Below are 25,672 nucleotides of genomic sequence, written 5' to 3' on the forward strand. Positions count from 1 at the left end.
TAAATTTCAGATGGGCAGCAGTGGCACTCTTAAAAAACTTTATTTGTAGAACACTTTCCAAACAAGCAAACTACCACCTCATTGCAGAATGCCACACAGGGGCTCAGGTGGATTTCTGAACTCATTTTACTGCCAAAGGCAGCTGCAGCTTCACCAGTTTAATACCAGTGGCTGATAATCAAGAAAGTAAACAACCACCAGCCTGCACTTACAGAAAAAGGCATACCAGATCAGTCAGTATCTTCCTATGCTAGTTTGCTAGATTTCTCCAGCAGGTATCACATCAGATAGAACGTTCCTAGACACCTAGGCTTAGCTCTTACAACTTGTATTCAGAAATATTCTGTATTAAAGTAATTCACTGTTTGATCTTTGCATGAGAGGTGCTAAGTTCATGCAGTAGGCTTTAGTTCTATTAGCACGTGAAAAATCTCTCTGTACGCAGACACCATTATGGCAGGAAGGTGGGGAAGCTGCACTTAATATGAGGTGAAGGCAAGACCCTTATTTCTACTACTTCCCCACAAGAAGCATTTTTGCCAGAGGCTGTTAGCAAACAAGTTTTTATTCTTCTGGCCCCATACATACATAATATATGGGGGTCCTGCCACCTCCACTCACTACCGCGCTGCAGCAGGAACAGGGGCCGGCTGTTCCTTCCTACTGATCGCTGATGTTGTGATTAGGAAAGGGCAGTCCACAAAAAAGTCCTCCTCTGCCCAGAGCCTTGCTGCTTTGCATGGAAATCTAGGCCCCAGGACATCAAGGCCGACAGCTTACCAGGTGAGTGGGGGCAGGTGAGATTGTCAGTCAGGATTTGCAGTGTGAACCTTCACCTGGCAGGTGTCCCAAGCAGAAACCTAAAGAAAAAGACCACCACAGCGGGCTTTAGCAGCAGCAAGGCATGAACAAAAGGAACCCTTTTAAAAATTTATTTATAAATAAACAATTACCATTTTTTAACAAATTTAAACACAACTTTACATCCAAATTTCCTTGACTTCCCTTCCCCCTCCTCCCATCCCTGGTTCATTTTGTTGTAGAATATGCTACATATTCTATCCCCCCCCCATTCTCGTTTTCCCAGTTTTATATCAAAATATTTCTTACTGCTGAATTTATTCTATTACTGTTAACATTTTAATGCGTTTACAATAATTCAGATATTCTACATTTCTTTTCAAGTCTTCCTTATACTTTATTTTCATCCTGATTGCTTAGTCAGAACCCAAGTTATTAATCCAAACCTCTGCGCTCAATCAAAATGGCTTCATCACAGCTGTACAAGGATATGTCCACCTACCTCCAATTTAATTCCAGTGAGTCTCAAGCCCTGAATTAGAGCTCTTTCCCACAAACAACCAAGCACTGGAGAGGCACTGAGTATGAGCAGCCAGAAGGCATGCTAAAGCATGCAAAGATGCTCTCTCGATCCCCTTGCCAATCAACGTCATGCTGTTTTACTCTCCCCCTGCAACTGATCTTACAAGCTAAGGGGTCAGGAAGGTGAAGTTTGACAGCCAAGTCGAGCAACTACAGTGTATTTAAGTTGGTACTGTTTTTTCTACGCTGCCCCCCAAGAGAAAGAGCCCTGCTCACCATTCTCCTCGTGCTGCCACAGCTTCCTTCCGCACCAGCCGCTTCTTGTCATCCAGGGGTTTGGCCAGGGCTCGAATCACTCGTGGCTTGTAAGGTATCACCTGGTAGAAAGCAGAAGCTACCATCAATGAGGTTCCCACAGTTCCCATGGAGGTCTTAATACCTGGTTGTGTTGGCAACAGGAGACAAGTAGATCTTGCTCCAACATTTGCCTTACTTGTGCCATCTGGCAAGCTATCGGGCAGATCCATTACTTACCACTGGAGTGGGGAGGGAGGCAAGTGCATGGAGGCACTGTAGCGCAGCAATGCGGATTGCCTGCAATATAAACAGTACATTTAGTCTCCTGCTGACCGTCCAGGAGGAAACCGGGAGTATCCAGCTACATAAAGAGGCTACCCAGTACTCACCATAGCAGGGTTGTTTGTCAGGCTGATAAATTTGCCCACGAGTGTGTCGACGTGCAGGCTCATGACGTGCGGAGCCTCGAGCAACAGCGGCTGTAGGCAATGCAAAGTTGAGAGCTGCACCACAAGGTCAGGACACGACAGAGCTTCCAGCAGGAGAGGTAGCAACTGGGGGATAAGAGGGTAGAGTCATGGAATCAACAGAATTATAGAGTTGAAAGTGACCCTAAGGATCATTTAGTCCAACTCCCTGCAATGCAGCTGTCCCACACAAGGATTGAGCCTGCAACCTTGGCATCATCAGCACCATGCTCTAACCAACTAAGGGGGGCATTGTTCTTCTCCATAATACGCCCCACCCACAAAATAATTCCCAAGAGTTATTAGGACCTGGTGCTTGGCACTGCTGCACACTCACCGTAGGCAGCTCTGTCACTAGCACTGGTTTGGGCAGGTGGTTCAGTATGTGAGACAGGCCTTTCAGGTAATTCGCCTTCACATCTAGGAAGAACAGAAGGGCAAGACTTAAATCTGTGGCTCCGAGGAGACTCATCCGAAAAGGTTATGACCATTTAGAAACTGAATAGCAAATGACCTCTACAGAGACTACAGTGAAGACCACCTCTTGCCAGTAAAGAAACGCCATTTGTTTGTCCCATGTAACAGGCAGAGTAGGCGAGCTCACAGTTTTGAGCTCTCCTGCCCAAAATCATCTCCAGAAACTCCGAGGGGTCCGGGAAGAGGAAGAAAAAGGCGAGAGGCTCGGACTGCTCCTCTTGTTGTCGAGGGCTCAGAAGCTCCTACTGTCCAAAGAGGGCTACAAAAGGCAGGTCATGCAAGGAGTCCACAATTTCTGCAGACAAAAAAAATGCTAAAATGCTGCAGTAGCATCCTCATTTCAATTTGACCATTATTCCAACTGTGCTCCTCCTGTTAATTCAGATGCTTTCCGTAAGGAATGGGACAGAGGAAATTCTTACCAGGAGCCGCTGTGTGGAAACCCTGCACCAACTGCGGCACACACTCTGTGAAGAAGCGCTGGCGGAACATGAGGCGCACCTCAGCGTGGCAGCTCTTGCCCAGCACATCTGGGGAGTCGGCCATGAGCAAGGCAAGGCCATCACCCACCGCAGGGCCAAGGACCGTGTCCCCCAAAAGCACAAGGAGCTGTAGGGTAAAAGACAGGAGCCATTGAATGTGGTAAGGGCACAGTGGCCTCCCTGAGGGTCCCAGGCCTTTCCCAGAAGCTCACCTTGTCCGTCAGGTGTGTGGTTAGCGGGTGGTAGCGTAGCAACAAAGCCTTGCTCACCTGCAGCGCAAAAATAAAGGAACATTGAGCTTTGTTTCTGGCAGAGACGGGAGGGATGGGGCATGGCAGAAACTCACCCAAAGCAACAGAGTGAGGGCTTGGCTTTGATGAGGACCCTCATTCAGGCCATGCTCCAACTTGTTCATGGCCAGCTCCAACAGCTCATCTAACTGAGGCCCTGGAAAGGGTAAAGAGACTGGCTGTTGTTCTGGGCAACTTCTTGCATCAGTCAAGCAGGGCATCACTTAACACAGCCCAGCTCTGAGGTTTCACGAGCCTCTGAACAACATCCCCAGCCCTTCAGTCCTAGGACAGACTCCATCGGTTACCTGCGGGGTGCTTGTTAACCAGTCCTGCAAAGCATTTGGCAGCAGCTGTGGCAGTGAAAGGGCAGTCACAGGAGCAGCTCAGGGCTAGCAGTTCACGTAGCAGGCGGTCTTGCTGAGGAATTGGAACCTGAAAGGAAGCCAGAGCGTGGGGAGGCATGGAGGCAACAGCAGAGCTTCAAGCTGCCGGCTCCCAGCATCACTTGCCTAGGGATCAGGCACACAAGGCAGAATGGGTAGATCCATTCTCTCAGCCATGCGGCAACCTCCCCCCGCCCCGCCAAATCTCCCCCAGAACTCACATTCCTTGGCAGGGAGCAGACAAAGGCCATGAGGAGTGCAACAAGCCTTCTCTGGGCTGCCACCAGACACTGCCCATCCTGCAAAGGAAAAGAAATATTGTTTCCACTACCAAAGTCTCTGGCCACATTTCCCCATATGCAGCAGCAGCAGCAGCAGCAGCAGCAGCAGCAGCAGCAGCAGCAGCAGCAGCAGAGCCACACTCATACAAAATACCAGGAAGGGCTGGAACGTGCTGGGAAAGGTGTTTCCAGGTTGGAAGGAAAGGTCTCCATCCAAGAAGAGGGGAACCACTTTGGAGACACTCTGGGCAGCCTGCCTGCCAGGAAGAAGAAACAAGAACACTGGTTTACAGCACATAATAATATAACAATTCATTATTTATATGCTGCCCATCTGACTGTGTTGCCCCAGCCACTCTGAGCAGCTTCCAACAAATTAAAACATCAAACATTAAAAACTTCCCTATACAGTGCCTCCTTCAGATGTCTTCTAAAAGTCAAGATAGTTGTTTCATTTCCTTGACATCTGACAGTAGTATAGTATATTCCCCAGTAGTATATTCCCCAAGGAGGGGAAGGGGAGATTGCCTGCACTTCTGTTCACCGAGTCATGCTAGAACCTGACCTTATCCAAAAGCACAAAGATTGTGCATCACTACTTGTCACTCTGCAGGGACAGAGATCACAGGATGGCAGCAGCTGCTACTCACTCTGGTCTTAAGTGCGTACACGCACTGCTGATGACCGATACCATGGCTGATAAGGCTTCTTCCTTCAGCAGCACACTGCTTGGCAATGTATGGGAATTCTCTGAAAATAGTCATGAAAAAAAAGGGGGGGGGATAAATGTGAGGGGATGGAGACAGTTCCTGGAATCCCATCAGCTGCCTTTCAGTTTGCCACCTGCATAATGGACACCTGACAGGGACACTGAGATTGGCCCCAAGTGGGTAAAGGCCAGCCCAGCACAAGGGAAAGGTACCTCCCTTTCTCTCAAGGTTCTAAAGTATACAGAACCCCACCTGAGCTATGGGTACTGGCCTGGTTCGGGGAACACAGGGTCTGTGCTCATCTCCCCACCTTACCTTGCATTGCAGCCTTGACTGCTAAGCCCACCAAGAACGGCACCACAGCCTGGTGGAAGTACCAGTAACTCTGAGCATCTTGCTGGCACTGGAATGCTACCTGCTGCAGACTCTGGCACACCGACACCACAGAGTGGGTATCTGCAGGTATACTCTCTGCAAAATAATAATAAAAAAAATCAAAAGAGCATTCAGGGTGGAGACTACCAGTTCCAATGTGTTTTTCTTCTTTAAAAAATACTAATACATTATCACCAGGGCCATTTAAAGGCATCACATTGTGTCAGAAATGGGTTATGGGCCAAAACAGTCAAAGACTGATGGTCCTAGGCTTCCAACAACAAGCTGTACTTTTGTCCCACTAATGACAGAATTATGGGACTGTAGGCACCTAAAGGTTACCAAAGCTCAGTGTACAAACAGTTCTCTACTAGCCCCATCCATAGGAACAAGGAAGCTCTGCCTTACAAGGAGTCAGGCTCCTGGGTCTACCTAACTCAGAGCTGTCTACACTGACTGGCAGTGGATCGTCAGTGTTTCAGAAAGGAAGTCATGGAAACATAAATTGTAGGGTTGGAAGGGACCCTGGGGATCATCTAGTTCAACCCCCTGCAGTGCAGGAATATTCAGCTGTCCCATACAGTGATCAAACCTGCAACCTTGACATTATCAGCACCACACTTTAACCAACTGAGCTATCCAGTCTTTTCTAGAGATGGCAGGGATTGAACCTGAGGCCTTCTCCATGTTTAGCAGACACTCTACTACTGAGCTGCAGCCCTTCCCAATCTTACACATCCTATTAATGACACACAGATGCTGAGCCCTTCTGTTATTGCTGTCCCAAGCTGTTCCGAAGTATCAATAGTTTATCATATACAATTTTTACACTACCTTGCTGAATCTGCTGGAAGTGCTGCAGGAGGACTGGAACTGTTTCCCTCACTATACTAGGGTGCGTGGACACAGCTGCTAGAGCCTGCAGGCGACGTTCCTGCTGGGATGGATTGCTGTCCTCCTGAAGCTCTGAAACAGCACACAGAACACAACAGCCAGTCAATGAATTTGTCCCTAGGGACAGGGCCATGGAGGTACCACCTTCTACCCCTCCACATGAACATGGATTTGGGAATGGTTGATTCTTGGACCTGGAGCTAACCTACCCATCTGCCCATTTGGCCTTACTCACGTTCCTCAGGGCACAGAGACCACGCAGATTCAAGTCAAAGCCCCCTGCAACGGCTCTGCCTACAATGCAGCTAGGACTCAGGGATAGACACTTTGAACTTCTGCACAAATGCTTAGTAAAGGCAGCATAAGAGAGGACACCCACTTCCCCACAACCCGCCCAACTTGCATGCTGTACCTGATTGCAGCCCTTCTGAGAACTTCTGAACCAAGCGCTTGCTGAAGGCTTGTGGATAGAGGGGAGCCAGGTGTCCGGCCGCCTCCATAGCTATCATGCTGCAGGGATAAAGGAGTGTGTAAGGATGGATGAACTTGTTGGTCACTCAATACCGTAAAGCAACTCACAGTTCTTTATGGATTAATCTAATTTTATAATTGTAATATTGAGCTGTGTGTGCACTACATTTTATAAAAATGTTCACTTGATTACAAGAGCTCTTTGGACAAGAACGCAGGTTAGACAGCGATGCAGACTGCCCAGGTTTTGTTAAGCTCACTCCGCCCGGGTTCATCTAAGAACTTATCAGAAGAGGGTAGGATTATCACATCACTATAGAAACTATGAAAAGGAATCACTGGATTTGTTTGGGAACTGTCCTGTGACTTGCAGGTTTGGGTGCACTGCGCACTGAATAGGAAATGCAGGAAGGCCAGAGGAAAAGATACAGCACTTGAAATCTTAAAACAAACAACAGGATGTTACCAAGCTAGACATTTTTTTTAAAAAAAAGGCTTTAAAGAATATTACACTATGAGGGACATTTTTATGGAAGAATGTTTAACTACACTATTGGGTTCAGACTGAAATGAATCTGTGCTAAGAGAATGAGGATATGAGCTCTATTCACACATTAGAACAAAGCATGATAAACCAAAGAATGTTTTAGTACAAAACTTAAGATTGAAAAAAGATCATAAAAGCAGTATTAGTAAAGCCCTTCTCTTAATTAAAACACATGCAAACCTTAACAGATCAGTGTAAGACAACACCAAACAGAAGCAGAATTTTGGATTAAGAAATGAGTAATTCATGAGACTGTATTAGAAACCTTGTCATTTGCCATTTACAGGTAGTGGACTAAAAGAATGTAAACATTTTCAATATTTAGAAAGAGATAAGTCCAAAGACAATTCTGGGAAGTTCAACAATGCCTGCTGTTTCCCTTGCACCCACAGGGTCCAGCTTTGTTTCCACCCCTCACCTGGTCTGGGAATCGTCCTCATGCAAGATTAACTTTGTAAGGTGATCCACAAACATCTCCACATCTGAGAGGGTCAGGAGCCCTGAAACGGAAGAGAGACTGAAGTCCAAAGCCCTTCCTTTCCCTGGTAGTAACACTCTGCTATCAGTGCCAGTTTTACTATATTGCATTCCACTTCCTAGAGGCTGCCAGCAGCCCATATAGTCCAAGTTATGCAAGGTGGGGTGGGACAGTACCTAATCTGATTCAAGTCCAGCTGTCTGGCTGCACACACATGATGGAAACAGGTCTGTGTGTATGCTAGATGGATCTGTAAAGGAATGCACACCAAGGGGAAAATCTCTAAACAAGCCGCAATTCTTCCATGACTCCTGGGAGTAACCCACAGATCAACACATACCTTGCAGTGATCCTAGAAAGGTCAGAACCCGGATGCCAACCAACTGAAGTTGCACACTGGACTCAGAAAGTGCAGAGAACACCACGGAACACAGGGCGTCTTTGAAGCAAAGCAGTGGACTCTTGTCTGCAAGGGAGAGAAACAGGCACACAGGCAGTGTCATGAGACTGACCATCCTGGGCACGAATCACTAGAAATTACAAGGTCCTTGGTAGGGGCACTTTAACTTTCTAACCCGGAGTCTGAGAGGATTGTGATCAGAATTTAGATAGTGAAGAATGAGAAACTTCCTAAAATTCTGAGTGGTCAGCAATGGTACAGATGGATTGCTCATTAAGAGCAGTCATCCACCAAGGTTACTCAACTGCAGTCACCATGTCATCCTGCAAAGAGCATTTCTACTTGGTCACTGAAAGCCATGCTCAAAGAAACTTTGGTTCTGGAATATTTGGCTGGAGTCCCAATTGCACTGCATTTAAAGCACTCTCATGCCACTTTAAACAGTCATGGCTTCCCCCCAAAGAATCCTGGGAACTGTAGTTTGTTAAGGGTGCTGAGAATTGTTAGAAGAGGGATTGCTTGTTAAACCACTCTGGGAATTGTAGCTCTGTGAGGGGAATACTGATCTCCAAGGTGATATGATACTGCTTTAAATGTGTGTAGTTGGAACCCAACTCTTGTGCATACATTTTCTAAGACTTCTCTCACCAACCACAAGGGCTCGAATTTCTTCGGGGCAGCTATCCTGTCAAACTCTTTGTTTTTCAATTCTGTTGTCTCCACATTTCTCTTCTCCCTATTACTGCACCTATCTCACTGCCCGCCCCCCTTCCCAGACAGGCCATTGCTAAATCCCATAGATTAAGGCGACTTTTCTCTGCAAACAACTGCTCTGGGCAAGACAGGAACATTGGAAGCCCAGGATGCTGCAGAAGGGCAGCCTTGCTGGTAGGAAACAAGAAGAATGGAGAACCATCTCACCGTCTTCCTCAGGCCCCCACTGTTGCCGCAGCTCCAAGAAACCAAGCAGCACTTCCAAGATTGTCCTGTGCTGGCTACTCTACAAGAGATCAAAAAGGGCAGAGGATGGGTTGAAGGGACTAAGTCACAGAAGGAGAGACAAGATCTGCAGGCCATTGTCCTACATGGAATTTGAGCCCAAGTGTATGCCTGGGGCAGGTATATGCCACTAAACGTCCCTTAATATGAGATTGCAATCACCTAAGCCCCTTTCACTACTCTCCACCACAAGCATATTCCGCTCCCATTTGTCCTCACCTGCTCATGCTTGGTGTACTGTTCCACCAGCAAGGGAAGTACACTGTATGTGATCCGGTAATAGGCTCGCAAAGAGGCCCCTGCAGCCGCCTGCAAGAGTTTGGCACTCGGCCACACCAGCTTCATGTCAGGCTCACAAAGATGGTGTCTGCAATCTGAAACAGGTAAGAGCGCTTGGGAGAAACAGTATCACTCCCAATGCCACTGGAGAAATCCCAGCAAGAAATAGCACCACTTAATTCCACCAGCTTGCAAACTGCAAACAGTTTCAAAGCTTAGTGGAGAATTTGCTACCTTCCCACAAGTCAGCTCCAGTTTCCACCCCTTCCCTCCAGTCCTGTAAGGCAAATCATGGCTGCAACAGCATGCCGATATATTTTTCCCTTGGGGGAAGTGGTCATTTCCTCCAAGCAGCAGTTTATGAATGAGAAATGGAAGGTCTTTCACAGGACTGGAAAGATGCTAGAAAAGGGATGTTGCTCCAAAGGTTACCTCGCAGAATGCCTGTAAGGAAGGAATCTAAAAGATCCTCATCATCGGAACTGATCACCAAGCGGGACAGACATGTTGACAGAGCACGCAAAGCAGACAGACCTTCTGCTTCAATCTTCTCGCTTGCTGTCTGGAACACCTGTTGAGGAGCAGAAGGAGAATCAGCTGTACAGTGCAGACAATCCTGCAAATAATCCAGTCAGTGATCCCGCAATCCAGCAAGTAATCCAGTGATCCAGCCAGTGATCATAATGAAGGGGGGTTATTTGCTTCTTTACAGATCCATCAAATATTACAACAGCCTGATAATTCACTGTAATGAAACTACTCTATTGGCCCGAATATAAGCCGTGCCTTTAAAATTCAAGGGGGGAAAAGGGAGGGGGATACCCGAATATAAGCCGCTTCCTTAAAATTCTGCATGCACTCACACTCGTTCCATTTTACCGTATATCTGTTTCAGCAGCAATATCGTAAAAGCCAATTTTTGTAAGGTCGTGAATGTAAATTTAAACCACACTTTAACTTTTCACAGTCGGAAAAAAAGTGAGGCTTATATTCAGGCCAATGCAGTATACAGTGGTACCTTGGGTTAAGAACTTAATTCGTTCTGGAGGTCCGTTCTTAACCTGAAACTGTTCTTAACCTGAATCACCACTTTAGCTAATGGGGCCTCCTGCTGCCGCTGCTGCACGATTTCTGTTCTCATCCTGAAGAAAAGTTCTTAAACCGAGGTAATATTTCTAGGTTAGCAGAGTCTGTAACCTGAAGTGTATGTAACCTGAAGCGTATGTAACCCGAGGTACCACTGTATAATGTTTCAAGCAGTCCCCAGACACAGAGAGCAGGAACAATGTAATGGATGCACTTTCACAGAACACCAGAACCACCTCGCTTTGGGAATCCTTGCTCCTCTCACCTCCCTACGCAGGGATGACCAAAGGCTGGGTAGGAATTCCTTCAGCTCCTTCTCCCCATAGATCATGCAGGCAGCATTCTGCAAAAGAAAGGAAGTGGGGAGGGGGGAGAGAGAGTCAGACATGAGTCATCTGGGGTGTGCTGTTAATTTGCAGTCAAGATGCTGCATTACCTAGAAGCAGCACCAGAGCCGCCGCCACCCCTTAAATCAGCTTTGAGGAAAGCTGCAGGAGCAGAGAGGGCTGCATGGCAACCTACTGCGGAGCCTTGATACTTTTGCTCAGTGCTCTTACCAAGGTTTGCAGGGAGTCCAGCTTGGCACTTTGTACGTCAGAGTCCATTTTCTCAATGAGCAACGGGATCAGGAACTGTAAGGAGAGAAGATCCTGGAAATCTCAATATACTTTGCTCAGCATAATTTGGGGTTATAATATACCTCAGAAGATCAGACCAGCAGGCCTCACAAAACAATGTAAAACCCGTATAAAGAGCACAATGCAATACTCCCCACTGACACCACCTTGGTGGTGACTGGGTATTTGTGTTAGAATACTGCAGTCTGCTATCATCTTAGCCAAGAGGGGAGTGTCCATCATTGTAGAGGGCCTAGATTCACTCATGCAGGCAGGAAGCTACCACTGGCAGTATCCACTAGAAAGCTCTGAGAGGGTCATCAGGCTCTCGGCTGCACCTGCCTGGAGCTAGTGTAGCAAAAAGCAGGAAAAAACACTCCCCACCTTTTGCATGGCATGGCTTTGGATATGATGCTTCAGCTCTGCCCACTGCTGCCTGGCCAGGGTTAAGATTGCTCTGGCAGTTTCTAACTTTCTGACTTTATTCTAATTCTATGAGGGGCAAAATATACCTACCACGGCAGCAATTTGTGTAGCATATGGGCCATTTCAGAGAGCCATTAATCCCAGCTTTTTTAAATAAAAAAAGCAAATATTTATTTATATCTATAAATCAAGCTCTCTGTCCAAAGTCTGATGGTAGTAGCAGTTTGAAAGATCAGTGTTGGGAAATGCAAAAGGACCAGAGAGTAAATTTACTCCCCAACTCATATATCTGCAACCGACTGAAGTCTCAAAGTTAAGGGCAAAATTATCTCTACAATATGCTTGTTCTGGGATTAAATGCACTGGCTTATCCTAATGAAGGCTCTGACAATGTGATGCTCCCATCAAGAGAAGAAGGAATTTTCACCTTGCAACCGCTTGCCCTTCAAAAATCTTGTCCAGAGCAGCATGACAGGTGGTGCAAGGGAAGGAAGGAGGGAAGATCTGCAATCAATGTTCCCTTTCCCAACACCTATATATTCATAGAGGGCTTTTTAGGATCCAAATTGTTGTGCACCACTACAACAACATCTTCTGTTGATGAGGATAAACTATTACAAATGGCTGCATTATGGGCCCCAGTAAGGGAAGTTTTTAATGTTTAATGTTTTATTGTGCTTTTAATTCTGTTGGGAGCCACTCAGAGTGGCTGAGGAAACTCAGGCAGATGGGCAGTGTATGTATGTATGTATGTATGTAAGTATGTATGTATGTATGTATGTATGTATTATTATTATTATTATTATTATTATTATTATTAGTCCATCCCAACTCTGTCAATGTATTATTGCTCAACATGGTGTATCAGGATGGGAACCAACTCTGCTACAGGGTCTCAGGAAGAACCCACAGGGCACAGAAAACAGACTTCAGCCATGATACACAATGGCCCTACCTCAGCAAAAATGGGAGTGGAGGTCAGCACTGCCCGCAGGCTGATGATCAAGTCTTCTCTCTGGATTCCATGAGGATCATTGGAGGGCTGGAACAGAAGCAAAACCGAAAGATTTAGACATGAATGTGCTGAATAAACCCGTCTCCATATGGACACCCCCAGTTCCAGGCATTACACAAACTATCCTGCTCCAACACCCATATCCAAGCATTGTGAAGGTGGGACAAAGCACCAGATTTACTCACTCACAGGGGTAAAGTCGATGGGGAAGTAGCAGGAAGTCACCTCAAACAACTCCTCTGCGAAGGGCCCTGAGAGGTGAAGACAGCAGTATGAGTTCTTGGGGTGACCAAAACAGTCACTCACAAGTCTGGACATGGACTATTTAGTTGCATCTTATTTAGTGCTACCATTCTCACAGGCCACAAAGAGAGAAAAAGAGAGAGAGAGAGAGAGAGAGAGAGAGAGAGAGAGAGAGAGAGAGAAAGAAAGTGTTCTATGGCCTCAACAGCAGATATAACCTGTGGTTCTATGTTCAATGATTCCAAAGCTATGCACACTTTAACAAACTCCCCATACAGCCTGCCTCCTCACACACCGCAGGCATGATAAGAAGTTTAACCAACCAACCAACCGCTGCCAACATGGGCTTCCCCACACTGACAAGGACTTGGACATACCCAATGCATAGCCCTTCACAATGATGTCTCGTACAATCTGGAAGGCTATTAACAGGTTGCGTGGGTCCTTCTCTCCATCCATCACCTGGATGAACCCGAAGGTGAAATCGGCACCCAGACCTTTCAGTTCTGCAGGAAAAAGCATCAGGTAAGGAAATTCCCAGGATTTTCCAGTAGGGTGTCTGACTCAGCCCCTTCCACAGCCATCCATCTCACCTGCTTCTCGGTTGCTCATGAAGTTAGTAATGATACTGTAGATTGTATGGCGATCTGCTTGCAGCAAAGACTGGAAAATAAGAAAAGCATAGCTGGGAAATAAAGCCGTATTAAGTTAACCTGTTCCAAGCCTTAGAGATTTATGTTATGATCCTCTCCAGTTCATGTTATCATACTCTGGTCCATAGATTTGGGTACCTAATTTGCCAGAAAGACAATTAAGATACTGCAGGCAAGTCAGAAATTTACACACACCCAGCTGAAGGCCAGGACCTTCCATAACATCCTCTCTACCTTTATTTTTAGTTTTGCTGAGAGTAGCTCCAATTCCCTTAATGTCCCATGTGAAAATCAAGATATACAAGATAAGCATTCACATTGGAACTAGAGGCATTTCTCAGCAGAATTTGCATACATTACCACACACAAAGGATACATGTGTCTACTCCTTTTATATTTAATTACTCAAGGCTCAGAGAAGTTGCCACAATCTCATCTTGTCCACCCACCCAACTACTCTTTCAAATAAGGTTATTAATAAGGGCAGTGGGGAGTGAGTAAAGAATGGCAGCTAATATAGTTACTTGCCAAAGGCAACTTAACAAGTCATGATAAATTTGAACCTATATCCAGCTCTGGTGACCTATTCCCTCAGGCTGTGTTTCATAGTTTTATTTATTTATTAAAGAACTATTTCTAGCCTGCCTTTCTGGGCAATGGCCATCCAAGATGACTTACAACAACGGCCCATTACAAAATATCAGTAATACAGCCATAAAACCACCAAGTCTCAGATTTTCTAATATCGTTTAGACAGTGTCAAAGACCAGGGGATATGATTCTCAGAACTTCTGCCGTGACCCAGTGCTTCAATTCTCTTGACAGCAAGAAAATATCGATGAGCAGAATAGAACTACTGTCTATTGTCCACCAAGAGGGACCACAGGAGGTACAGGATACTTCAGGAACTAGTTTAATAATAATAATGAGAACAGAAAGACTGAAGCATGGATGTGGAATGCAAAGACAAAATTAGAGAGTCTATCAGGGCTTCTCTGACTTACCTGGACATGAACCTCCTGGAAAATGGCCTTGAGAACAGACACTGCCAGACCTGGAGCCAACGCCACACACATACTCTAGAGACAAGGAAAGTAATGGTAACAACTCAGTACCCATCTACATGTTACGATGGCTACCGGTTAGCATGCTTAAGGCCTCAGACTGCCCTGTATGGGATATTATCAGTCAGTGCAATGGAAACAAACAAAAGGAGCCCATCATTTAATCAGTGTGACAGTGACCCAATCATTAAGAGAGAAAGGGGGGAAATTCACTGTTAACTAATCCCTATAAATCCCAAGTAAATTCAGAAAAGATTCTTTCTACACCAGCACCTACTACCTTAATCAGCCTGTCTTGTAGCAGCTTTCACTGGTCTCAGTTAAATGAGCCAGAGCTGTCAATCTGCTATCCTTGGGACACCCCAATTTTCTACCACTGAGCAGATGAATAGAGTGTGTCCCCAATGTTGTCACAGATTGCTACCACTTGATTATTTCTGCAAGGCTTCTTATGAAAATTATTTGCTTTTTTGTAATAATCTTATCAGGTGATCCATTCTGTATTTCTGCTTTTTTAATACAACACAGAAATGAATAAACGAGAATGACTACCATGAAAACCATTCTCACCAGAGCTTTGAGTCCCTGCAGCACAGACGAAATGACCAGGTGATGATCTTTCAGCCGGTTCTCATAGAACAACACCAGGTGGGACACTGGAACAGAAAAGCATTATCAGAAACTAGGGCTATGGTGGTAGTTGGGCTTAGCTACCACAAATAGAGATATCCATGGGGCAAATTGGCATCCACATCAGCCTCAGCATATTTGAAAGGATGAAGGAAAATGCAGAATCATTAGTGGCCACTTGGCAATACAGGCATTCTCCCCCTACTCTTGGCTCCTCAGACCTATTTTAAAAAATTCATCTGATGACCGATAAGTGGTTGCACACAAGCATAAAATGCCTAACACTATGACCAAAGAAACAGCAAGAGGACATTCTGAAAGGGAAACTGCAAGGTTACTGAACACTTAGGTTCTCCCATCTCATAGGACATTCTGTGGTGCAGAACCATAGATCAGACTGCCACTAATCATGTGTTCTTGGGATTGCAGATATTATTATGATTATTATTATGAAAGTTAGCAATGAATATGCTACCCACATAGCTCTGGACCACAGCATGGTAAGGAGGCTCCTGTCAAGCCACTCAGGGATGGGCACTGCTAAGGCTCTGAAACTAGCTTATACTGTACACATTTGGGAAAATGTGTCTCAGTATTCTAGGAGTCATACCATTAAGTCAAACCCTCCCTCTATGTGTCACCCTAAAATCCATAATCCTCTTGAAAGTACAAAATACATTACTCCTTACTGCTTCGGTAAGGCATTGCCTTCCATCTTCACTCTCTTCCAAACATTTAACTGCTTTCTAACAGAAAGTTAGAGCTTTCAATAAACCTGAGTTCACCCCAGTTACTCAGCAAAGAAGCATATGGCGTGTCAAAAACCACTGAGTCATTGAATCCTGCCTGCCTAACCTCCTGCTGCTAATCACTACCTCGGGCATGATCCCTTGAATGCTGAGCCCAGCTCCTGAAGCAGCACTCTCCATGGTTGCAAAAGAGTGAGGACTGAGCCCATATGTCCTACCTTCCCGCTCTTGAAGGAGGGAGTAGCATTGCAGGAGGACTTCAGAAAGCGTTTGGATGCCCTGTGCACGCATTCGAGGATCTGCATTCTTAAGAGGAGACCTGTATTTATAGACACAAAATGAAGATTTTACAGGCCATAGAAGGAAGAGAAGACAGTGAAATATGTTGTTTAAGCGAGTGTGTTTGGGGGAGGCAAAGAGAGAAAATATTCTGATTTAATTCAGTTAAGTGATCAGTTTCCCTTCCTTTTGCTCAGGGCTTCATAAATTATGGGCCAACATAAAAGTGATTAGGAGAAAGGCTGTAGCTCAGTGGAAGAGCACTTGCTGTGCAAGCAGAAGGTCCTAGGTTCAATCCCTGCCCGGCTTCTCCAGGTAAGGCTGGGAAAAACTCCCTGCCTGAAACCCCAGAAAGCCAATGCAAGTCACTGTCAACAATACTGGGCTAGATGGACCAATGATCTGACTCTGCCCAAGGTAGATTCCTATGTCCCTGCATTATATGTTTGGCTTCCTATCTTTTGTCCAGGACATCATGATTTATTGGCTGGTTTGGTCTAGTTTAGCTTTAGGGAAATGGAGCCTAGGCCCCACCAGGCTCACATGCTCCATCATCTGACCATCGTCTGGGCAACAGGAGTTCAGAAGCTTTGGCTTCTCTTCTTGATTAACTACAAGCTCGCTGCATCACTTAAACCTTGACAAACTGTGGTTAATCTCCACTGTGAGAAGGGGAAACAAGCCAGCTTCAAATCACAGTTAATGAAGTTGGCTTGTTTTCACTAACTATTAAGATTAACTACAGTTTTGGGTTCACATGACATTCTAAACCATGATTAATCTAAAACTGAAGTGAAAGTTTTCAATCAAGTGGTGACTGTGCCGAATGAGGCGTGGGGGGCAGGTAGTGTGAAGTCTGTGGGGAGGCTAGGCTCAATCTAAATTGATTTGCTTATTTATTTTTAATTTGTACTTATAGCATACTCTACACCGAATGGCCCCAAAAGTATCTCAATTAAAGGAATATCTGAATGCAACCTATGATTGGATTTTGTAGCCAACCACTTTGTCATGATAGCCTGTGCTGATAGCTAACCCTGCCACAATATGCTCAGCATCAGCTACTGGTACATTACTGCTGATGGAAGACTGCTATACAGTTTAAGGTAGGGATCAGGAACCTGAGGCCTTCTGGTTGTTCTAAGACCTCAGCGCCTACCAGTCTCAGCCAGGATGGGCCATGGTCAGGGATGATGAAGGCTGCTGTGGTCCAACAACACTGGAGAGCCAAAGGTTCCCTATGCCTGGTTTAAATTCCAAGGAATTCAAGGTTGGTGGGAACCACAATAATGAACCCAAAGCACAAATTAGATTAATGGTTAAAATGCTTCTGCACTATCTGAGATATATACACAGAAAACAACGTTTGCAGTTGTTTAAAGAACACTGACGTGTCAATATATTCTTCTTTGCTCTGTTCTGGTCCACCACAGAGGTGCTCTTCACTCAACAGACTGCTTCCTTGCAATGAGCAATGACTACATCTGGCAGTCTGACCATCAGGATAAGAAAGGGAGTTTTCATTTTTCCCTTTCAGGCGGATTCCCACCAGAGCAATATACTCATATTAGGAATGTGAAGGGAGTGTGGAGGGAGAGCATTTGAGAGAATAACTACTTGTCTAGTAAATTTGTGGTCAAGGTAAAATTTAACCAATGATTTCCTGGCTTGCAATCCAAATTTAACCTCTATGTTACATTGAGAGGAGGGCTCATCACCACCATTTAACGCAGCCACCAGCCTAGGCCAAACATCTACCCATAAGAGTGCCCTGCAGTTTATCTGGTTGGCTAAATGGAGGCGCTAGCAACTGCTCTGCCAACAATATGTACACCTAACTGCCATGGAGGCACTCTTCTCCCAGATTGCAAGGGAAATACTGGGAAGACCTGAAAAAAATGTAGTCCAAAACCTTGAGTTATGCAATGCAGCTGAAATCCATCCCAATGTCAGGGTAGCAAAATGCTACACATTATCACCACCAAACCCATAATGCTATTCCAAAGTTTCAGGATACCCTAATCATGCAAGTCATTTTACCTGAATGGAATTTTGCCCAGCATGGACAAAGGGCATCCATCAGGCAGGCATTAAGCACTGAACAACAAAATTCTAATGTTGTTGCAGTAGTGCAAAGAGTCATCCTGGACACCGGCATACATACATCCCAGAGCAGTGAGCTCTTTCTTTCTTTCTTACTTACTTACATACTTACCCCAAGTTTTCAACAACATCTAAGATGGTGCAGGTCCCAGCTTTTACTCCTAAGAAAAAGGAAGTATCAAAAGGTTAAATCACAATAGGTAGATTGTTACACCAAACTAAGCAGCACTTCTTAAAACAAATTTAGACATGGGAATCCATGTTTCAGTTACAGTGCAACTTGCCTTTCTTGTTTGCACATCTCGGAGGCAGAGCACATGACCTGCATATAGAAGGTCCCAAATTTCCTTCCAGGCATATCCAGTTAAATGGACCTTTTGCTTGTATTGCTTGCAATGGCTCAAATGGTATAAGGCAGTTTCTTATACTTCTTATCACAAATTGAAAAGCATTTAATCTACAGGAAAAGGAGTGGGAAGATGCATTTGCCCTCCACATCTCTGCTTCCCCACTACTGTGCTCTTCCCCCACCACGCGCAAGCAACACCGTGCTAGTCTGTCTGTCCTAGTCTTCTGAAAATGGAAGGGTTAGCTAAGATTCCTTGCAGTGCTTCTTCCAGCCAGGAAAATGATAGCCAAGAAGCACACTGCCTCTCTAGGCTAGTGGTAGATAACCATATGGTCTCCAAACGTTCTAGACTAAAATTCCCATCACCCCTAACCATTAGGCATGCTGGATGGGACAGATGGAATCCAGAAATTTTAGGAAGTGTCAGGGTGCCTACCCCTGCTCTAGGCCCTTAGTGAGACAGGCAACCTTTCCCAACTATTTGTAGAGAGGTCTAATTGCAAAAGTGAATGGCAAAGGAACATCAGTTCTCAAACTAGTACTGACACATCTCTGAGATACTGTGCAGTTCATTTAATTTATATGCCTTGGACCAAGTAAGACTTAATTAAGCAGGTGCTCATACAGCTACTTAAAAGCTTATTGAGTGCTACAGAAATCACAAAGACAGCATACAGAAGCAGAGCAACAACTGCTGGCAGTGAGCAAGGCACAGTTGACTTAGTTAGCTTTTCGTCTGGGGTTGGTGCATTCTCCAGGGAAAGTAGCCTGCCAGATCACTATTCAAACAACCTCTTACACAAGCAAAAATGCATGTGTTTGTATACACCTGTTTGAAAGACTGGGATACACTGGTGACTCAAGGCAAACATTGCTTAACCCTGTCCCCAACCCTAAACAGTGGCATAACACACTTTCTTTTTACACCAGAGGAAAAAGCCCTAGTCAGCTTCTGTCCTAATCAACCTTGTGATTAGCAGTTCATGGGTAGCTGCCCTCCTTTGCTCAATTCACTTGAGCACTCACCTGCATTCCCAGTGACAAAGAGGAAAGGATACATGTCATTATACTGCCCTGTGTTGCTGCATCCCTGCTGGCAACTCCAAACATGAGGACTTTGCATCCCTGCAGGAGTCCAGGAGCAGTGAGTTGGCTGCATCAGGAGAGCCCTTATCGCAAAGGGCTGTAATGAGCCTGAAAAGGCACTGGCTGCTTGGGTCTGTGGAGCTGTATGTCTTTGCCACTTGAGTGCTCACTTAAGGACAACAGCTGTTTGACCTCAGATTATGGCTGTGATGATAAACACACTTATTAGAAAGTAAACCCCAAAGAGTCCAATGAGACTCATTTCTGAGTAAGTTTGCTTAAAATTACACTATATAGCCAATACATTTTATATCTAAAGCTTCCCAAAATTTCAAATGACTTTAGTCATCTGCTCCCCTAGTGACATTATGTATGTATGTATGTATGTATCTCTGGACCATTTGCCTATGTTGCACAGACAGCTTAATTTGTAGAGCTGTACAATACATTTTAAATGATGCAAAATTTCATCCAGATGCAGAAGATTCATTTATTTCATAACATTTATATACCACTTGATGGCCGAAAAAATCTCAAAGTGGTTTACAAAAAGAAGTTCTACCACTGAAATTTAAACTGCCACCCACATTTCACATAAATTGAATTTTGAAAACTTATTTTAAGTTATTCCAAAGTTCAAGTTCAGAAACTGCAACTCAAGAAGCCAGTGGCAACCATCCCATCCCTGCTGAGCAGTTCTCAAATTACTTCATTAGCAGCGGGGAGAGCTGTCCAGCAGCCTCCTTCATTTTTCCCTTGATAAAGGCATAAAACAACCTGTCGCTTGAAAATACTATCTCTCTTACAATTCGAATGGGGAGGTGGGAGGAGACAGCACGGGAGTACAGAATATCTTCAGTCAAGTTTGGCACAATTTGTTAAAACAGCTGATAGAGTGCTGAAAGAGCAGCGTGAATGAACCAATTATAAATCCTGCATTCTATTCTTTTTATCAGCATCTCACTCTCAAAAGTACAAGGCGTACTAATTAAAGAGCTGCAAGATTTATTTTCTTAGGAAGCCATTCTGAAATCCAGGAGAACCATATTTCCAAGAACACCTCTATACTTGAAGGCTGGTCCAGAATCTAATTTGGAGAGCCTGTTTTGCTTAAAAGGAAGGTTGTTTAAAAGTTACTGCACTCCTGTCCTCTTCTCAGCTGTATCTGGGGCAAGTTCAGATGTGTTAACTATGTTCAGTATATCATTATTCCCATTAGTAAAGTTGGTGTCCTGTATGCATACACACTGGATGCCAAAATGAGCCCAAAGAGAAGGCAGTAACAGGTTCTTGCGTATTGCGGGACCCTGAGATATGCAAGACAATATTGGGTTTGTCTTTAGAGATCCTCAGCTCTTCCAAAACACAAGCAGGGTTCAAGGGCTGCACATGCACACCACTCTCTTGCTGCTCTGCAACACTGGTAAGAGAAAGCAGCACACAGAAACACAATGCCCTCAGCCTCTGGAGTTGGGAGTTAACTGAAGAACTATCTGTGCAAGCATAATTTCCTGGTTCATGAAGTTGGAATAAATAGTACAAACATCTAAATGCAGATGACATCTACATGTGGATGTCATCTCATTCACACAGTCCCTGATCCAGTGAGAGTTAGAGATATCTATGTGGATCATTGTTTCCATACACAGATCTCCTTAGATAGGTCAGGATGAAGAAGCATGGTTGATTGACAAGAAAAAAGGTTAAAACTTCACTCTTTTTCCTTCCATCTTCTTCCATTTCCGTGAATGTTTTTCAGAAGGCAACAGTGAGTATTTAAATGAAAACAATGTGTTTAGTTTGTTTTTTGGTCTATTTATATTACATGCCTTACCATAAGTTATCAAATTTTGTTGCAGGTCTACACTTGCAATACCTATTACGAACCTCACCAATGCTACTAAAGTTTGCAGCATTGGCAAAAGCTGTAGCTGTGCTACAAACAGCCTTACAAGTACCAGTCACCCCTCAGAAAACTAGGAGTCGTGAGTTCCAAAACTCAGAGAGTTATATGGGTTAACTTGCCTTCATGTGGAAACATGTTTAAAGCAGCTCTTCATACAGCTGCAGCTACATCATGATGAATTCCTAAGTGGCTATCACACCACAAATAGTCATCTGAATTATGATAAACCACCTATATTTTCTTATAAAACGTTAAGTAAACAAGCCAGTGTTTCCAGGAAGAAAAGTATGCCTCTTCATGATGATGGAAACTCAAGAACACTTCAAAATCCTTTAACAGTCTTTAAATGATTCGTTCTCTTGTATTTTTAAGGTAGCTTGGGTGATTAAGGGTTAGGTTTCCCTATCTTTTCATAGTTTTACAGTACAGGCATAGGAAATAGATTAATGAATGGTAGAAAAGAACAGGTCAAGGAAACAGAAAATTATATTGGGTATGCCCAGGTCGGGCTCTCTGTTGATCTGGTCCCCTGGAAAAGTACATTCCTGCAAACACACATATGGTTTTATCTCTAGTCAGCCTTGCCCACAGCAGCCTCCTCATGCCCAACCTCAACACACGCGTCCAGCTCATTATCGTCTCTGAAATAATCTTCAGGAGGCGAAACAGCTCGTTACTTTGTCCCTAATTAATGCCGTGCGTCACACTGCCTCGCCCGATCAACACCCTGCATGCGCCCACCGTTACCGCATACCCGACTAGCCCTAATTAATGCCAGTACGCCTGATCCCGATGTGGGTGGATGGAATGAAGTTAGGCAGAGGCACTCTGCACACGCCCAGAGAATCTCGTTTGCATTCCTTTACACACTCCCCCGAATGAATTCCGACAGTGAATTCCGATCCTGAGCATAGATCCAACTGGGCGATCTTTCTCCCTGACACCTAAGCTCACCTCCTCCTCCTCCGTCCCCGCAGACCACCCCTCGAACCGCAGTTTCGGTTCCCCTCTCGCCCCGCCCGCGGCACTGCCGGAGCCCGCCGTCTGCTCCGCGGCCCCGGCCTCTGCCCCCCGCCCCATCCCCACACGCACCTTCCGCCGCCTCTCTGGCCGCGCCTTCCCGCTCCCAGCCCGGCAACAGGGACGCATCCGCCCCCACGTCCACCTCAGCCCCTCCGGCCGCCATGATAAAGCGGAGAATAGCAAGGCAGGCGAGAAGCGCACAGCGCGCGTGCGCGTCCCCTCTGTCACGTGTGAAAACGACAGGGGCAAAGTGGGCATCACGTGGCAAGAGGCCACTCCAGCAACGGGCGCAGTTCGCGGGGAGGGCCGTGGAAAGGCAGGGGCGCAGCCCGAAGGGAGGCGGCGGGCAGGCCCGTCAAAAGGTCAGGGCGGGCCCCTTAGGCTGGGTCACAGAAGGGGTGGGCTTTGCTTTGCGTTAAGAGGGCGCGCAACACGCGGGAAGCGCAGAAGTGAAGCTCGATGCGGCTTCACACAATCATCCCTCCGATGCGAACAGGCTTCCACGCGCTCGAAGGAGGGGGAGGAAAGCGCTGCGTTGCGTCTGCTGGAGACGTAGAGGCTCTTCATTCTCGGAATGCCATCCCTGGATATACAAAGAATGCCACACGCACTTTTATGATTTTGTTATTAGAAACGGCGGCTTTGTGCCAAGATGCAGAATTGTTTTCCATTTGCTTTAGGAGGCCTAAAAATACCAGGCAAGCGGGCAAAACACGTGCATCCAAGGAAGGAAACACTCAGACCTCTGGTTTCTGTGAGGAAATCGTTTTAGCGATCCACGCTCCAAGTATAAATTATTCTCACATGTATCCGCCCACCTACTCGCGAACTGCAATGCACTTGGAGGAGGAGGAAGAATGCAGTGATCAGGACAGGGATCATTGTGGTTTGGTGTTAGTGGTGGAATGGATAGATCTCAGCATCCCGCTCCACCTATTTATCTTTCAGAAGTCTGCTGTCTTTGCTGGTTATCATTGCCACCTTCATAAAGAAGTCCCATCTCCAGTGCTAAAGAATGAACAATTACAGTACATTTCCAGGACATTTAATGCTTACAGTGTGCAAGTGGTTAGGGTGTTTTTCAGTAGTAAATATGCACATCTAATCTTTTCCCCTGAGCAAAGGTCAGAGAAAGATTGGCCTCTGAACTAATGCAAGCACCAACACTAATGTTGTCTTGGCATTTACTAAAAACTAATTAATTTTCTCAGGCCTTTGCTGGCTATTTATATATGTTGGTTTTATTTTTTTAAGTTATGTCTGCCCTGGCCTATCAGCTGCTGCTTTATTTTATATTGTAATGTACCGGTATTTTTCATGTATTTTTTAAAAAATGTACACCATCTTGTGGTTTCAAATTAAAAAGGGCATGTAAAGATTTTAAATAAATAATGACATTTGTTGCTTTTAAAATACATTACCCTTTCCTACAACAAAACAGTGCTTATTCCCAAGCAAATGTATTCTGCATCAGGGCAACACTATTCCTAAAGTTATGATGGTGCTATGATTTAAGTGCTCAAGTTTTCAAAAAGCAAAACTCTGCATGCTCTTTTTTATTTCTTTTTAGTGTCTGGATTAGCAAAGTTTTCTCTCTCTTGCTTCAACATCATAGCAGTTGTAAGGCACTGGTGGCAGTTGGGGTGAGAAGAGGCATGTTAATTGTGTACTTCAACTGAGGTATACACACAACTATCTAAACCACACACACAACTCACACATACTTCAGAAAGGCCATTAAGTCCAAAAGGTCTGAAATTACCTAGCTGCACCACTTGCCAACGCAGCGTTACCTTCAAAGGAAGAGTTATGAGATAAGAGATATAATGGAAGAAGTAGGATAGGTATGACATATCCAACACTCTTGATGGGACTAACAGCCTGAAAAAGCGACACCTGGATTTGAATGTGTGTGACCATTTGCGGGTGGCCAAAATGGTAAATGACACCAGAGATCAGAACAAAATTCTGAATTTGCCAAGTCCTCTCTTCATAGCATCCAGCATTATTATGTAACCCTGGTCAGCTTTCCCAGTGGACACTTCTGCCGCACTAAGCTGGTTTCCTAGTGATAATCAAGGCCTAAGACTGACAGGTTAGAGAGAGCATTCGTTTGATCATCACTCCTCAAAAGCAGATACACATAACCTCTTCGCTGCCAGGCTGTAGCTATCTAAATTGTTCAACTAATACTGTACTAAATTATCGTTAATATGTACATCAATATAACACGCTGCTTTACAGAGTAATAAAAGTAAAGGCGCACCCTTGACCAAAGTATTTCCCCAGCCCCATCATAGTAAACTGAGGGCTGAGGGTTGAAAAGCTTCATGAAAAAGGCAGGTCTTTTTAAAAACAAAAACAAAAAACAGAGGGATTGGAAGGAAGGTGGCTCCCTTTCATGTTTTAAAAAGGGAATCCTATGCACCCAGGGCAAAGGCGAGGCTCTTCCACTGCCCATAGGGTAGACTGCCATGTCAGTCTTGCTAAATCCAACTCCCATTCAGTACAACAATAACATTGCCTGTTACAGATTATTGCTGGACAAGCCGGCTCCTCTGCAAGGTAACAGGACTTTGGGATGCCAACCCCAGCAGGACCATCCGACTGCTCTAGCATTTGTTGGCATATAAAGAGCCAGCCTTTGCAAATTATTATTATTATTATTATTAATTTCATTTCTATACCGCTTTATATTTTAAAGAAAAATCTCAAAGCAGTTTACAAAATATTAAAACATCAATAAAACATTCTGAATAAAGTCAGATATAGAGTATACAGTCAAAGCAACATAATTAACAGAAAACTAAAATATTATCTTAAAGGATTTCAAAATAAAACATTACAAATCTGGCTGCCCTAAATTGGGCCTGGAGGTCGCGCCTCGTGAGAGTTTTAGGAGGCGACTGAGGAGCAAGTGAGCGGGGGGGGGGGGCGACGGCTAGCAGCCGCGCGCTACGAGCCCAGGCCAGCTCCCGCTGCTCCCGCTGTCGGGGGCGCTGGCCCTGCTCGCTTTCTCCCGCCCCCGCCCCCTGCAGAGTGGTAGCCCGGGTCACGGACGATCCTCTTCCTGGGGCTGGCAGAGAGAGGGCGGAGTGGAGGCCGGGCTCCTGCCGCCGAGTCACATGCTCACCTGGAGAAGGAGGAGGAGCGCGAAGTGTCTCCCAGGGCCGGGGGATCCTCCCCGGCTCAGATCCCCAGCTCTTCGCGGAGTAGCGGCTGCAGCGGCGGCGGCGACGGCGGAGGCAGGCATTGGAGCCGCTGGGCCGGCCTGGGCTGGATCCAAC

At 45.3% G+C, this 25,672-nt stretch overlaps 1 protein-coding gene across 2 annotated transcripts; it reads right to left on the bottom strand.

Moving 5' to 3' along the window:
• Nucleotides 1–21: 21 nt before the first annotated feature.
• Nucleotides 22–25,654, bottom strand: MMS19 (MMS19 homolog, cytosolic iron-sulfur assembly component). 2 transcript variants are annotated; one of them, XM_083737930.1, is made up of 31 exons: nucleotides 25,519–25,654; nucleotides 18,134–18,182; nucleotides 15,858–15,958; nucleotides 14,831–14,916; nucleotides 14,201–14,275; nucleotides 13,137–13,206; nucleotides 12,921–13,049; nucleotides 12,490–12,551; nucleotides 12,241–12,327; nucleotides 10,800–10,874; nucleotides 10,508–10,585; nucleotides 9,589–9,727; nucleotides 9,097–9,251; nucleotides 8,800–8,878; nucleotides 7,819–7,944; nucleotides 7,419–7,500; nucleotides 6,395–6,492; nucleotides 5,923–6,054; nucleotides 5,029–5,184; nucleotides 4,654–4,753; nucleotides 4,158–4,260; nucleotides 3,944–4,021; nucleotides 3,645–3,771; nucleotides 3,393–3,493; nucleotides 3,259–3,315; nucleotides 2,987–3,173; nucleotides 2,425–2,507; nucleotides 2,010–2,174; nucleotides 1,858–1,917; nucleotides 1,600–1,700; nucleotides 22–860 (listed from the first exon to the last, which is right to left on the bottom strand). In XM_083737930.1, the coding sequence occupies exons 3-31, from the start codon at nucleotides 15,928–15,930 to the stop codon at nucleotides 833–835; spliced, it is 2,892 nt and encodes a 963-aa protein (XP_083594056.1). In that variant the 5' UTR covers nucleotides 15,931–15,958; nucleotides 18,134–18,182; nucleotides 25,519–25,654; the 3' UTR covers nucleotides 22–832. The 2 variants fall into 2 exon arrangements, with proteins under 2 accessions (XP_083594056.1, XP_083594055.1); XM_083737929.1 differs by lacking the exon at nucleotides 25,519–25,654 and adding an exon at nucleotides 22,455–22,621.
• Nucleotides 25,655–25,672: the final 18 nt, after the last annotated feature.

Source organism: Podarcis gaigeae (assembly GCF_964106915.1).
Source record: "Podarcis gaigeae genome assembly, chromosome: 5".
Taxonomy (NCBI): domain Eukaryota; kingdom Metazoa; phylum Chordata; class Lepidosauria; order Squamata; family Lacertidae; genus Podarcis; species Podarcis gaigeae.